Genomic DNA, 14,866 nt, shown 5'->3' on the forward strand with positions numbered 1-14,866 from the left:
ACCTATTTTCAGCATGTCTGTCAACCACGGTGCCCAAATGTCATTATCCACATCTTGGCCCAGGTAGGGTACTGTCTCACAGGTTTAGATAGAATACTTACAAACTGAAGTGTTTATGCAGGGTTTGGAGTCCAGCTCTGATAGTGAGGGAAAGAGTTTCAGACGTAACAATGACCCATGGAGCCGGGAAGGCTGCCCATAGTACCCTACCTGGGCCAAGACCTGCAAGCGCAGCACAGCCTGAAGCTGGCTTCCGCCCTAGACAGAGACTACACACCAGCGGGGCATGCTATAACAGTCATAATGAGCTACTGCTACTGGGGTATAATCTGTGGATTGGCAATGATGAAGTTTGTATGACAGGCGCCCAGACCACAAAATTGAACATTGCTGTAGGTTACATCTCTGAACATATATCAGATATTTCGGGGAGATGCCTTGCAATGTAAATTATCTCAGGTAATATGCTTGTAGTTGGTTACTCACAGAAAAAATAGATGCCATATCATACGCTTTTAGCAAAGGCAATTTACAACCAAACGTGCATATATTTACCATGTGTGGCCCCAGCGGGAATCGAACCCACGACCTTTGGTGTTACAAGCACCATGGTCAACCAAATGAGCCACAGAAGACTACGATATTTTAAGACGTCTTGGGTGTTGTATACAATGCTATTCACCATATAAAAATCTGACTATACTAACATACTTCATTCAATACACTTATGGACATCTGCAATATGGAACCAATTATATTTATTGCTGATTAAACGGTCAAACATTTTGAATATTTACTATTGCACTTTTATCTAGCTCATCAGAGGATCGTTTTGTATATAAGCTTTCTAGCACCAGAAGATAAAAGACTGATAAAGAAACAGTGTCGCAAGAGAGAGAACAGGTAAAGACACTTCAATTCATACGTTTATCAACATGCATTCTGTTGTGCATAGAACAGAATGTTCATTTATATGAATCGTACGTTTTTAGATTTTTGTCATTCCTGAAACATCCGTCATTAGGGCTGCAATGAGGGGTTAGTTTATCTGTCCCGGGTTACCCCGGTGGGATAAATTTGAATCTGGTGATACATCTTAGTTTTGGAACTGGGCTGCCTCCCGGGCGTAAACTTGATGCCCTGCTCTGGCCGACGGCGAAGTCGGCTCAAAACAAAAGAGACTTAATTAAGCAGGTGGAGTGATGAGTAGGAGTCTGTGTTTTCATCCGGAATAAGTGATTGCTTTAGATAAAAACGCGTTATCTGCCTATGAAAACTAGTTTGAAAATGTAAACATATGTTTTATGGAAAATAGATGTATGTTTCTGGAAGATGCACCATGCTGACTTGTTGACATAAATGACCGAGCAGCGCAGATTAATGTTTCATTTGAGATGGGCGCTCCTCCCTCCCCGATTTCACCCAATGTCGTGACGGTTCAACCCACGGTTCAACCCAGGCCAGCCCAATAGAGCTGCCTCAATGATATTGTTTCCTCATGTGTATCTTTCGATGTTCAATCGGATTGAAGCCTGTGCCACAATCAGGACAGTAACAGCCTAGATTATCCTCTGTGTGAATTTGTATGCACATTTTTAGATCGTTGCTGGAGCTGCAACTTTTTCCACAACGACTGTAATTATATTATCTCTCCCTATGTGGATCATTCTGTGATAGCTCAGAGTTCCACTCTGATCAAATGTTTTGCCACAAAAATGACAGAGATATGATTTCTCCCCTGTGTGAATCCTCATGTGTGTTTTTAGAATTCCATTTTGGTTGAATCCTTGGCACAATGAAGACCGTTAAATGATTTCTCCCCTGTGTGAGTCCTCATATGCATTTGTAGATGTTAACTCCGAATGAACGTTTTGCCACAAACGACATGGCTTCTACCCTGTGTGGGTCCTCATGTCTATTTTCAGATCTCCATTCTGATTTAAGGGCAGGTAAAATATGTTTCCCCTATGTGGCTTCTCATGTGCATCAGTTTGATATTCTTGCTGAACCATTTACCATAAACATGACAACAAAAGCTATCTGCATTGTGAGTTTGGAGGTGATCTTTCATCATTTCCGTGGACTTTGTATGTTTTTCCACACAGACCACAAATCTGTTAATTATCCGGGTTTGCACATGTTTCATCAATGAGCCCGTGTGATGAAAAGACGTGCCACACACCTTACAACAACAGGGATTTGCATGACTTGACTGGGTGATTTCAGGAGGGACAACTGTGTGGATGTTATCCCTTAGTATTGATACGAGATCTTTGCCCTTATACCATATTTATTCTCTTTGATTTGACTGGCTTAAAACCTGACACGGGTCCTCCATTCTCCATACTATTCTCACTTTCATTGTTTTCATTGTTCATTGTTTCATTGTTTTCAGCAGCAGAACAGTCTGGATTTACTGCAGATAATATCTCCTCAGCAGCAGCTGGTCATCTCTCATTGAGAAAACCCACACAGAAAAGTAATACATGGCCATATATGGACTTATATATCAAAGAACATGACATATATTTTAAAATATATGTTAATTTATTTAAAACCAATATTTAAACGTGACATACATTTAAAAATATAGAATTATATATTTCAATAATCTACTATATATAAATCTCACAACCCCATACAAACTATAATAGTATGGATGTACTGAGAATATTAGTTTGTTTTAGTTCAATGCATTTTCTTTACATGGCATATGTTAGTGGTGAATTAGTGGTGAATTATTTTCTAACGGCATTTAGTGTTAGGCAACCTTATGACTACTTTGCTGTTTCCTGTTTCTACTGTAGATGATACTTGCCATCTCATTCTGAGATTAGATTGAGAATGTGTAGACTATTGTAGGTTTATCATTTGTGATGTACACATCTTTGAAAACCAACAGAAACCTATCTAAGTATGAATGTTTGTTTTCGTAGACTATGGTTGTGGTTGCCCATAAGGTTGTGGAATCACCTTGTTTTTATAAAACATGGCTTAGATATTGTTGTTGTCAGTGGCGATTTTAGACTGCAAATCTTGTCCCCAGTCCACCTGGCCATGCTGCTGCTCCAGTTTCAACTGTTCTGCCTGCGGCCATGGAACCCTGACCTGTTCACCGGATGTGCTACCTGTCCCAGACCTGCTGTTTTCAACTCTCTAGAGACCGCAGGAGCGGTAGAGATACTCTTAATGATCGGCTATGAAAAGCCAACTGACATTTACTCCTGAGGTGCTGACTTGCTGCACCCTCGACAACTACTATTATTTGACCATGCTGGTCATTTATGAACATTTGAACATCTTGGCCATGTTCTGTTATAATCTCCACCCGGCACAGCCAGAAGAGGACTGGCCACCCCCCATAGCCTGGTTCCTCTCTAGGTTTCTTCCTAGGTTTTGGCCTTTCTAGGGAGTTTTTCCTAGCCACCGTGCTTCTACACCTGCATTGCTTGCTGTTTGGGGTTTTAGGCTGGGTTTCTGTACAGCACTTTGAGATATCAGCTGATGTACGAAGGGCTATATAAATACATTTGATTTGATTTGATGTGGGGCAACAACAAAAAAAGCCAGCAAAGCCACTACACAACACAACACTAAACAATACATTAATTGCACTATAACGGTGACAAACGGTGCCCACAAACTGTTAGGGCCTACATAAAGCTGTCCCAACATCTTACCACCGCTACACCTGGCTATCAGCGGAGCCTTGTCTGGCAGCGAAACAATTAATTCAACCTCATTTACTGCCTTTAAAAAAACATAGCTGATATGGCTGACTTGCTTAAACAAATGTGGTTTCTAATGACAATTGAGATGTACAAAGTATGGCATAAGGGGATGACAAGCGGATAAGAGACGATCCATAATTTTGATAGACATTAATGAGCGAGCTAGGACGGACGTAATGTTAGTCAATATAACTATTTGGTTAGCACTTTTGAAATGTACAGCGACAGAATTCCGAACATGGACCTTTCTTACAGTGTTCTCCCTGTACACCAAGTCAGAACTGTAAGATAAATAAAGGGGGCATATAAGCAGACAATGAAAACTCTTAAAGTATATGATAATATTTCTCTAAAACAGCTTATAGGCTACATGTGCACCACCAAGTCAGAACAGTTGGTGAAATTAAGAGTGGTAAATAGACCAAATTATTAGGGTGAGGCACATGGGCTACTAACATCTTGCTACACAACATACACTTAGTATTACTTTCTTAGCTACAGTATACATATCTCCCTGGTATATTACATAATTTATGCAGCAATACATTTTTGGACTCAACTTGTTGTGCTGTGCTCACTTGAACAGGAAGGTGGCGCAGCGGTCCTTCGTGGGCAAATGTTGTCATCAAAGTCTGGCATTCTCTGGATTTATGGTGCTTTCAAAACAACTGGAGGCCGGATTTTAAATTCTGAGTTGGATGAAAGTTCAAAACGTATTTCCCAGTCGGAGCTCGTTTATTCCCGACTTCCCAGTTGTCTTGAACTCACCGAAGTCACGTTTTTGCAATTCCGAGTTAACAGTTGTTTTGAGTGCGGCACAAATCATGCTTCATTGACAGCATTGCCAATGTTGAATGTTTATCATTTTAAACTTGGAAAAGAGCCCCTTAATCCCAGATTTGGGACCACACAGCCACTGTCACTGATTCCTTCCAAACCACTCATTGAATTTGCGATTTCCAACTTGTTGTGTAATTATTTCCAATGGATGATGAGCACCTACGCGTTTTATCTATAATTTGTCTTCATTATTTATTTTCATATGACAAGGATTAAAAAGGATTTGCCAGTAGATTGTCAACTTGATTCATGATGATGACTGCTAGCTAAGATTTTGAAAGTATGATGTTGACATGATTCATCCAATCAAAGCTACTGTACATATAACGTGATTTGATGTAATTTTATCTGTGGACAATGACCTTAAGCCTTCTTGGATGAGCACTTCTAATGTAACTCTATGGCAGCACCCAAAGGGCTAGAATTATCGAGGTCTCCTCTTAGACTTTGCGGTGACGTAGTGTCCCCGTGAGTGACAGAACACTGAGCCAATCACAGCGCATTTGAGCTAGGCTGAAACACCTGCATTTTGAAGCTGCCTTACTCAAGAAAACAGAAAAAGAGACCATGTTTGTATGCAGCTTTATTAACTCAATGATATATATTATTTTTTACATTGTTTGCAAAATGATATGTGACACGTATTAATGCCAAAATAACATGAAAACAGGCAAACCCCCCTTAAAAATGTTGGCCTCAAAACAGGTGATGTATGTATGAATGACGGGTCGCCACTGGTTGTTGTAATCAATGACTGTATATGGTTGAAATCCTTGAGTTCTCCAAGGTTTTCCATTGGGAATTCCTTATGCCTGTTGCCCACAGCAGGGGGCACAGGCATCTCCACACCCTTCAACAACACTCGAAGAAGACGCCAGTGACAACAACTAAAACCGTTTCTTCGCCTGTCTATTTTTTCTTTGTTCTCATAAACAGGTATGTGGTGTAGACAAGCACATAATCTATATAAAATATTAGAGTCGAAATGGTTATCTGAGTGATACTTACCTTTTATGTTGAAATTGTAAAGTTGAAATGTGTAAATTGATTGAGTGAAAACTGTTAGCGATCTTGACATAGAGATGACTGGGTTTGCGGCTATACAAGGCTAGCCCACAGAATAACATAAGAAAAAATTGCGGCAGATAATATTCTGGTTTGAAATTATTGATTTATAGCTCCTCTGAGGTAATATTGTGGTTTATGTTCTACTCCGTTTACATGGTCTAGGGACTGACATCTCCCCACCCAAGTGTTATGTATTACAGAGTTGTATTTCTAGTTAATATGTTAAGCTAAATGCGCTAAAGCTAGCCTGTCAAGCCTATAGGGTAGCTATTAGCTTAGCGGCTACCGTTAGCTGGCTTACTGTTAGCTAGTTTATGGCTCATTTACCTATTTATAAGTTAAAACAGCCTAACCGCGCTACTTAACACCCGCCTGCTTCCCCCGGCCAAACCCTCTCTTAACCCGGAGGCCAGCTGCACCAATGTGTTGGAGGAAACACCATTCAACTGATGACCGAAGTCAGCCCGCAGGTGCATGGCCCGCCAGAAGGAGTCGCTAGAGCGCGATGAGCCAAGTAAAGCTCCCCCGGCCAAACCCTCCCTTAACCCAGGGGGACACTGGGCCAATTGAGGTTAGTGAGTTGGGCCAAGAACCGAAAGGTTGCTAGATTGAATCCCCGAGCTGACAAGGTAAAAATCTGTCATTCTACAACTGAACAAGGCAGTTAACCCACTGTTCCTAGGCCGTCATTGTATATAGGAATTTGTTCTTAACTGACTTGCCCAGTTAAATAAAGGTTCAATAAAAAATAAATGGGACTCCTGATCATGACCGGTGTGATACAGCCCAGGCTCGAACCTGGGTCTGTAGTGACGCCTCTAGCAGTGCCTTATTCCGCTGCGCTACTCGGGAGGCCCTATGTGTGTAACAGTATAGCTTCCATCCCTCTCCTCGCCTCAAACCAGGGACCTTCTGCACACATCGACAACAGCCACCCTTGAAGCATCGTTACCCATCGTTCCACAAAAGCCGCGGCCCTCGCAGAGCAAGGGGAACAACTACTTCAAGGTCTCAGAGTGAGTGACATCACCGATTGAAACGCTATTAGCGTATAACCATTTTAAATACAACCATTTTATAACCATTTATAACCAAATATAACCATTTTAAATACAGAGGATGTGTTGTTACTGTACTTACAGTACTGTCTAGACTTTTACAGCATCTGAGTAAATTAATTATGTTTTGTAGATTGAAATTCACCCAGGCTCAAACGTTACTGTCCCAAAGAATGTCTGGATGGCGGAGTTGTCAACCGTGATGGAGAGGTCTTGGAGTGGCCATCCCAGGAGGATGAGCAGCTCTGTTTTGTTGAGATCATGGCTAGGAGAGGCCTTGGGGGTGAGGAAGTAGCTTTCTCAGGCTCAATAGAATAGATTTGGATGTCTCCAAATCAGAATGCTCGTACAAGGATAACAGGTGGTGTCTGAGATAAAGTACATGACCAAAAGTATGTGGACACCTGCACGTCAAACATCTCATTCCAAAATCAAATGCATTAATATGGAATTGGTCCCCCCTTTGCTGCTATAACAGCCTCAACTCTTCTGGGAAGGCTTTCCGCTAGATGTTGGAACATTTTTGTGGGGACTTGCTTCCATTCAGCCACAAGAGCATTAGTGAGATCGGGCACTGATGTTGGGCGATTAGGCCTGGCCGCAGTCGGCGTTCCAATTCATCCCAAAGGTGTTCGATGGAGTTGAGGTAAGGCTCTGTGCAGGCCAGTCAAGTTCTTCCACACCGATCTCGACAAACCATTTCTGTATGGACCTCGCTTTGTGCACGGGGGCATTATCATGCTGAAACAGGAAAGGGCCTTCCCCAAACTGTTGCCACAAAGTTGAAATCACAGAATCATCAGAATGTCTGTCGGACAGTCTGTCGGACTGCCAGATGGTGAAGCATGATTCATCACTTCAGAGAACGCGTTTCCACTGCTCCAGAGTCCAATGTCCAGCCGACGCTTGGCATTGTGCATGATGATCTTAGGCTTGTGTGCGGCTGCTCGGCCATGGAAACCCATTTCATGAAGCTCCCGACAAACAGTTATTTTGCTGAAGTTGCTTCCAGAGGCAGTTTTGAACTCGGTAGTGAGTGTTACAACCGAGGACACTTTTACGCGCTTCAGCACCCGGCGGTCTCGTTCTGTGAACTTGTGTGGCCTACCACTTCACGGCTGAGCCGCTGTTGCTCATAGACGTTTCCAATTCACAATAACAGCACTTACAGTTGACCAGAGCAGCTCTAGCAGGGCAGAAATTTGACAAACTGATTTGTTGGAAAAGGTGGCATCCTATGACAGGGCCACGTTGAAAGTCACTGAGCTCTTCAGTAAGGCCATTCTACTGCCAATGTTTGTCTATGGAGATTGCATGGCTGTATGCTCAATTTTATACACCTGTCAGCAACAAGTGTGGCTGAAATAGCCAAATCCACTCATTTAAACAGGTGTCCATATAAATTTTGTATATATAGTGTATCGGCATCTGTGAGCGAATGGGCAGCGCCATTAAGACACAACGTTGTAATCTGCTAGCTACTAACCAGGAGACTACCAGCAATTTTGCTAAGCTAATGATATGCTAACTTTAATAATCTCCAAACTGCACGCAGAGGCATACATTTTTTTATGAGTTCATCTGACTCTGGGTAAGTACAAAAACTACCTAAATCTCAAAAACTTGCAGTATCCCATTAAAAATGAATACACCACAACATGGTTGTAGTCAATTTCAATTATATAAATTGAAGGATGTAAAAGGGATAGTTTGCTGTTTTACACCTTATAGTCAGATTGCTAACAAACAAAAAATATGGGGGTAATGGGGACAATTAGTCAAAGTTCAAAGTTTGTGGCCAAATCCCCTCAAGTTACCAGTGGTTATTTAAACAACTCTAAGTAATGGATTACAGTTTCTCCTGGCCCATGGATTACTTTCAGGGTAAGGAACCATCCGACTGACTAAGGCGTAAAAAAGTTAACTATCCTTTAATTTACAAATCAATCATTGCAAATAGGGCATTAATGTTGAAGGATTTTTTTATTAAACTGAATTGGATCATTTAATGACCCCAAACACAACCCCTAACTGTTCTATGTGCTCTTTATTTTATATTTGTTGCTTTCCCTCTACAGATGCCGTCATGAAACACTTCCTGGATGCAACAAAAGGGACACGTGGGAAAGTTTAAAACAGTAAAATGGCTAAATTGAGAAATGATGAAAAAAAAAAAAAAAATGAAATGAATAGGATTAAGTTGAGTGTTTAGTGTAGTTTGTTCTAAGGTTTTATTACCATGACTACAAGGATCACTGAAATAGTGATCCCGTAACATATATGTTAACACATACTGTTAACATGTAAGGGACACATTTGTAATAAACATTTTAATACTACATGTCACACATGAGCATTTAAGAATTATACATGTATGCAGATATACTGAAAAAAAAATATATATATATAATACACTGCTCAAAAAAATAAAGGGAACACTAAAATAACACATCCTAGATCTGAATGAATGAAATATTCTTATTAAATACTTTTTTCTTTACATAGTTGAATGTGCTGACAACAAAATCACACAAAAAATTATCAATGGAAATCAAATTTATCAACCCATGGAGGTCTGGATTTGGAGTCACACTCAAAATTAAAGTGGAAAACCACACTACAGGCTGATCCAACTTTGATGTAATGTCCTTAAAACAAGTCAAAATGAGGCTCAGTAGTGTGTGTGGCCTCCACGTGCCTGTATGACCTCCCTACAACACCTGGGCATGCTCCTGATGAGGTGGCAGATGGTCTCCTGAGGGATCTCCTCCCAGACCTGGACTAAAGCATCCGCAAAACATCAGCCAGGAAGCATAGGAACTGAGAAGTGGTCTGTGGTCACTACCTGCAGAACCACTCCTTTATTGGGGTGTCTTGCTAATTGCCTATAATTTCCACCTGTTGTCTATTCCATGTGCACAACAGCATGTGAAATTTATTGTCAATCAGTGTTGCTTCCTAAGTGGACAGTTTGATTTCACAGAAGTGTGATTGACTTGGAGTTACATTGTGTTGTTTAAGTGTTCCCTTTATTTTTTTGAGCAATGTATATATATATATAAATGCAACATGCAACAATTTCAAAGATTTTGCTGAGTTACAGTTCATATGAGGAAATCAGTCAATTGAAATAAATTCATTACGCCCCAATCTACAGATTTCACATGACTGGGCAGGGGCGCAGCCATGGGTGCAACATGGCCAAGTGCAACATGGCCAATGTACTGAATAAATGCACTTGTAAATGTAGAGTGGGAAACTGATTAAAACATACAATCCCGGAATGAAGAAAATATCATTTCCAGAAGTATGAATCGGCCCACTTGAGCATATCATCAATCATTGCATCTTACTTGTCTCTCCCGTGAGTCCTTGTGTACTTTTAAGATTTGTGTCAATCCTGAAACACCTGTCAACAACTGCAATGATATTATTTCTCCCCTGTGTGGGACTTTCTATGATATTTCAGATTTCCACTCTGATTGAACGCTTTGCCACAATCAGGGCAGCGAAACGGCTTCTCCCCTGTGTGAATCCGGATGTGTTTCTTCAGATCGCCGCTGGTGCTGAATCCTTTGCCACAAACAGGGCAGTGACACGTTTTTTCCCCTGTGTGGCTTCTCATGTGCACTATCAGATTGCTGTTTAAGGTGAACCATTTACTACAAACACGACAACAATACCTAGCTGCAATGTGAGTCTGGAGATGATCTTTCATACTTTCTGTTGACGCCATATGCTTTCCACACACTCCACAAAGTGTTTCTTTATCGTTTGTATGAGTTTGAACATGTTTAAATAATAAGCCCATGTAATGAAAATACTTGCCACACACCTTACAACAACCAGGAGTAGCGTGACCTTGCCTAGGTGATTTCAGATGGAACAACGGTGTGGATTTGTTATCCTTAGTGTTGATAAGGGAGCTTTGTTCTTTTACCATCTTTGTTCCCTTTGATTTGACTGACTTGAAACCTGACGGAGGTCCGCCAGTTTCCATCCCACTGTCACTTTCACTGTTTTCACTCGGAGCTGCAGAACAGTCTGGATTTACTGCAGAGAGGGGCTGAAAGACACTGGTTGGTTCTGATTCTCCGTAGTCCTCTCCATCCGGTTCTGTTTTGATCTGTTCAGTTGTAGTGCTGGGTAGAGTGTCTCTCTCTCCGTTCCCTTCCTTTTGGGCTTGATAGGGATGCGAGGGTTGAGTTGGGTCCTCATCATAAGCAGAAGTGAATATGGAGTCTTTAGTATGAGCCTCAAGCCCTTGAAGCTGCTCTTCCTCCTGACTGGCCCCATGTTCCTCTTTGATCTGTGTGGACTCTGGGTCCTCATGCCGCAGACTGGGGCTCCACTCCTGCTCACAATGCTGCTGCTCTGGGGGAATCTCCACTTCAGAGACAGAGAGACAGAGCTGCTGGAGGTCTGGGGGGAAGGAGAAAGAATGAAAATCAGTGCTGACATTATTCCAAGGTTTATCCCAGGATTTTTTTCAGCAGTGACTCTCTTGCACTGGCTCTATGCACACTCACTGGACTCTGCCCACACACACATGGATATTGACGGCACACACACTCACACATACACTACCGTTCAAAAGTTTGGGGTCACTTAGAAATGTCCTTGTTTCTGATAGAAAAGCACATTTTTTGTCCATTAAAATAACATCAAATTGATCAGAAATACAGTGTAGACATTGTTAATATTGTAAATGCCTATTGTAGCTAATAACGGCTGATTTTTTATGGAATATCTACATAGGCATACAGAAGCCCATTGTCAGCAACCATCACTCCTGTGTTCCAATGGCACGTTGTGTTAGCTAATCCAAGTTTTGCATTTTAAAAGGCTAATTGATCATTAGAAAACCTTTTTGCAATTATGTTAGCACAGCTGAAAACTGTTATCCTGATAAAAGAAGCAATAAAACTGGCCTTCTTTACACTCGTTGAGTATCTGGAGCATCAGGCTCAAAATCGCCAGAAACAAAGAACTTTCTTCTGAAACTCGTCAGTCTATTCTTGTTCTGAGAAATGTCGGCTATTCCATGCGAGAAATTTCCAAGTAACTGAAGTTCTGGTACAACGCAGTGTACTACTCCATTCACAGAACAGCACAAACTGGCTCTAACCAGAATAGAAAGAGGAGTGGGAGGCCCTGGTGTGCAAAACACCAGTCTCAACGTCAACAGTGGAGGCTATTCCGGGATGCTGGCCTTCTAGGGAGAGTTGCAAAGAAAAATCCATATCTCAGACTGGCCAACAAAAATAAAAGATTAAGATGGGCAAAAGAACAGACACTGGACAGAGAAACTCTGCCTAGAAGGCCAGCATCCCGGAGTCGCCTCTTCACTGTTGACGTTGAGACTGGTGTTTTGTGCGTACTATTTAATGAAGCTGCCAGTTGAAGACTTGTGAGGCATCTGTTCCTCAAACTAGACACCTCATGTACTTGTCCTCTTGCTCAGTTGTGCACAGGGGCCTCCCACTCCTCTTTCTATTTTGGCTAGAGCCTGTTTGCGCTGGCATTGGAACACAGGAGTGATGGTTGCTGATAACAGGCCTCTGTACGCCTATGTAGATATTCCTTTTTTTTTATTTTTATATCAGCCGTTTCCAGCTACAATAGTCATTTACAACATTAACAATGTCTACACTGTATTTCTGATCAATTTGATGTTATTTTAAATGGACAATTTTTTAACATTTTCTTTAAAAAACAAGGACATTTCTAAGTGACCCCAAACTTTTGAACGGTGGTGTAGATACACTTTCACATACGCTGCTGCTACTCTGTTAATTATCTATCCTGATTGCCGACTCACTTTTACCCCACCTACATGTACATATTAACTCAACTACCTCGTTCCCCTGTACATCATCTCATTATTGTTATTTTATTGTGTTACTTTTTCCTTTTATGCTAATTATTCTTACTTTTGTTGGGAAAGGGCTCGTAAGTAAGCATTTCACAGTAAAGTTTACACCTCCTACACCTGTTGTAATCGGCGCATATGACAAATAAAAATTGGATATGATGGGTAGGGTGGAGGGGTGCATTGCTGCTAGCGTTAGTGCAATGACAAGCTAGCTGTTCCTGTAGACTTCCACCCCGTTCACCAAAATTGATCGCTTCTACAGACAGTGAGTCACATGGCCGTGGCTTGCTATATAAAGCAGGCAGACAGACATCGAGGCGTTCAGTTACTGTTCGATTGAAGGTTAGAATGGGCAAAATGGGATCTATGGTCTCAGAAAGGCCACCCTCCTGGGCTTTTCGCCCACGACAACCGAGAATGGAGCGACAAACAAAAAAACATCCAGTCAACGGCAGTCCTATTGGTGAAAACGGTTAATTAATGGGAGAGGTCGAAGGAGAATAGCAAGAATCATGCAAGCTAACAGGCGGGCCACAAACAGGCAAATAATGATGCAGTACCACAGTGGTGTGCAGCAGACGACCACAACGGGTTCCACTCCTATCAGCTAAAAACAAAAAAAAGCTGGTTTACCTGTTACTAGATGGTTGTACAAAATAAACTGTATGTGTATATATCAAATCTTTTTTTTTGCAGCAGGGGCAACAATTTAGCAGAGGTGGGCCACCACTGCTAAATGAATATAGGGGAAACACTGCATTATGACATTTAGACCTACCTACTACAGGTACACTTCCTCTCAAAAATAACTATCATTGGCATTGCTCCTTGTGTTTCATAAAATGAAGTTTGAGTAAGTTTGACATACGTAATGAGTAACAAACCTGCTCTGTCTTGCTTTATCTCAGGTTGAAGAACAATGTCGAGTAGCCTCTGTAGACGGACAACTTCCTCCTGATTCTCTGCTATGGTTTTTTCAACGACCTCGAATATCTCCTCAGCAGCAGCTGTTAATCTATCGTAGAGAAAAACTCTCAACAACTGTATTTTAGACATGTTTAGATAATGCAAGATGGGTAGCTAGCTGCTAGCTGTGTTGTTTTAATCGTCTGAAATTCCGCAATACTAAAAAAGTACTTCCGGATCACGGAGTTTCGACAAAAATTCAAAGTAAAAGTCGCCAAGTAATAGTATAATCGTATCAATAACCTGTATTTAAATTAGCTAGCTATTTGATTATTTCGCTAGCTAGCTAACGTTAGCCATGTATGCTTATGTCGATTAGTATGAGGACGGATTCAAGGCCACCATAGAAATATGCTAAATCAAATATTTTAACCCAAAAAATGTATAAGACTCTTTGACAACCTGCTATTTAATTGTCCAAGTCACTTGTCAAGATTACTTATCAGCTACTGTTAACTTTAGCTAGCTAACTGTATAAATGAACAGCACACTTAAGAGGAGTAATTACATTTTCGATCTAACGTTAACACATCCACTGAACTCAGTAGACAGGTCTTTACCTATTAAACCCAAGAGCCGCTAACAGTTTTGTACCGGCATCAGTACGGGTTTAAAAATATTAAAATATTTGTGTGACTTACATTTATCTTGTATACCTTGTAAGCATTTGTATCTGTCGTGTGAATGTTGCTGTTTGTGTTTACTTTATCTTTTCTAGTTATTCTATTCTACAAAATGTTTTACATTTCTCAAGGCCATCTGGTCAGACTGTATGGTGAATGATTGTTAAGTTACACACAGTAACACATTTATACACTGCATGTTTCCCCTATATCTAAAAAACAGACAGGAAATTGAAACTCGCCTTTGAAAAGACAAAAGGATCTCTGTGCCCAAAGTGCTGAACTCCACTCCTGAGGAACTTCCTTTGTTTTTAGAGAGGAAGGAGCTGACGGGAAGTAATTAAGGCGCTTAGCCTCGTTATAACTAATGAATTGTTTTTTTCTAGAGATGTTACTGTTTTCCTTGTGTGGGGCCAATATCTCAAGCCTTGATTGTCAAAAAGTTAATTGACATACACCCACAAAAAAACACAAAAAACTTGGCATATACAGTGCATTCGGAAAGTATACAGACTCCTTGACTTTTTCGACATTTTGTTACTTTACAGCCTTATTCTAAAATGGATTAAATAGTCCCCCCCCCCCCCCCCCCCCCCTCATTAATCTAAACTCAATACCCCATAATGACAAAGCAAAAACAGGTTTTTAGAAATGTTTGCAAATGTATAAAAAAAATATATATATACACTGCTCAAAAAAATAAAG

General features: G+C 41.0%; 1 protein-coding gene across 1 annotated transcript; it reads right to left on the reverse strand.

Moving 5' to 3' along the window:
• Nucleotides 1-9,795: 9,795 nt before the first annotated feature.
• On the reverse strand, nucleotides 9,796-13,681 carry LOC120066641 (zinc finger and SCAN domain-containing protein 2-like). The gene is made up of 2 exons (XM_039018072.1): nucleotides 13,457-13,681; nucleotides 9,796-11,119 (listed from the first exon to the last, which is right to left on the reverse strand). Exons 1-2 carry the CDS (start codon nucleotides 13,626-13,628, stop codon nucleotides 10,128-10,130), a joined length of 1,164 nt encoding a protein of 387 aa, XP_038874000.1. The 5' UTR covers nucleotides 13,629-13,681; the 3' UTR covers nucleotides 9,796-10,127.
• Nucleotides 13,682-14,866: the final 1,185 nt, after the last annotated feature.

The sequence above is a fragment of the Salvelinus namaycush genome, chromosome 21 (assembly GCF_016432855.1).
Source record: "Salvelinus namaycush isolate Seneca chromosome 21, SaNama_1.0, whole genome shotgun sequence".
NCBI lineage: Eukaryota > Metazoa > Chordata > Actinopteri > Salmoniformes > Salmonidae > Salvelinus > Salvelinus namaycush.

What these genes read in the sequence shown, in the direction of transcription:
- LOC120066641 (XM_039018072.1), bottom strand. Translation starts at nt 13,628, where the DNA reads ATGTCTAAAATACAGTTGTTGAGAGTTTTTCTCTACGATAGATTAACA. An exon ending in GATAAAGCAAGACAGAGCAG is followed by an intron (nt 11,120 to 13,456) that starts GTTTGTTACTCA and finishes CCTTCCCCCCAG; the next exon opens with ACCTCCAGCAGCTCTGTCTC.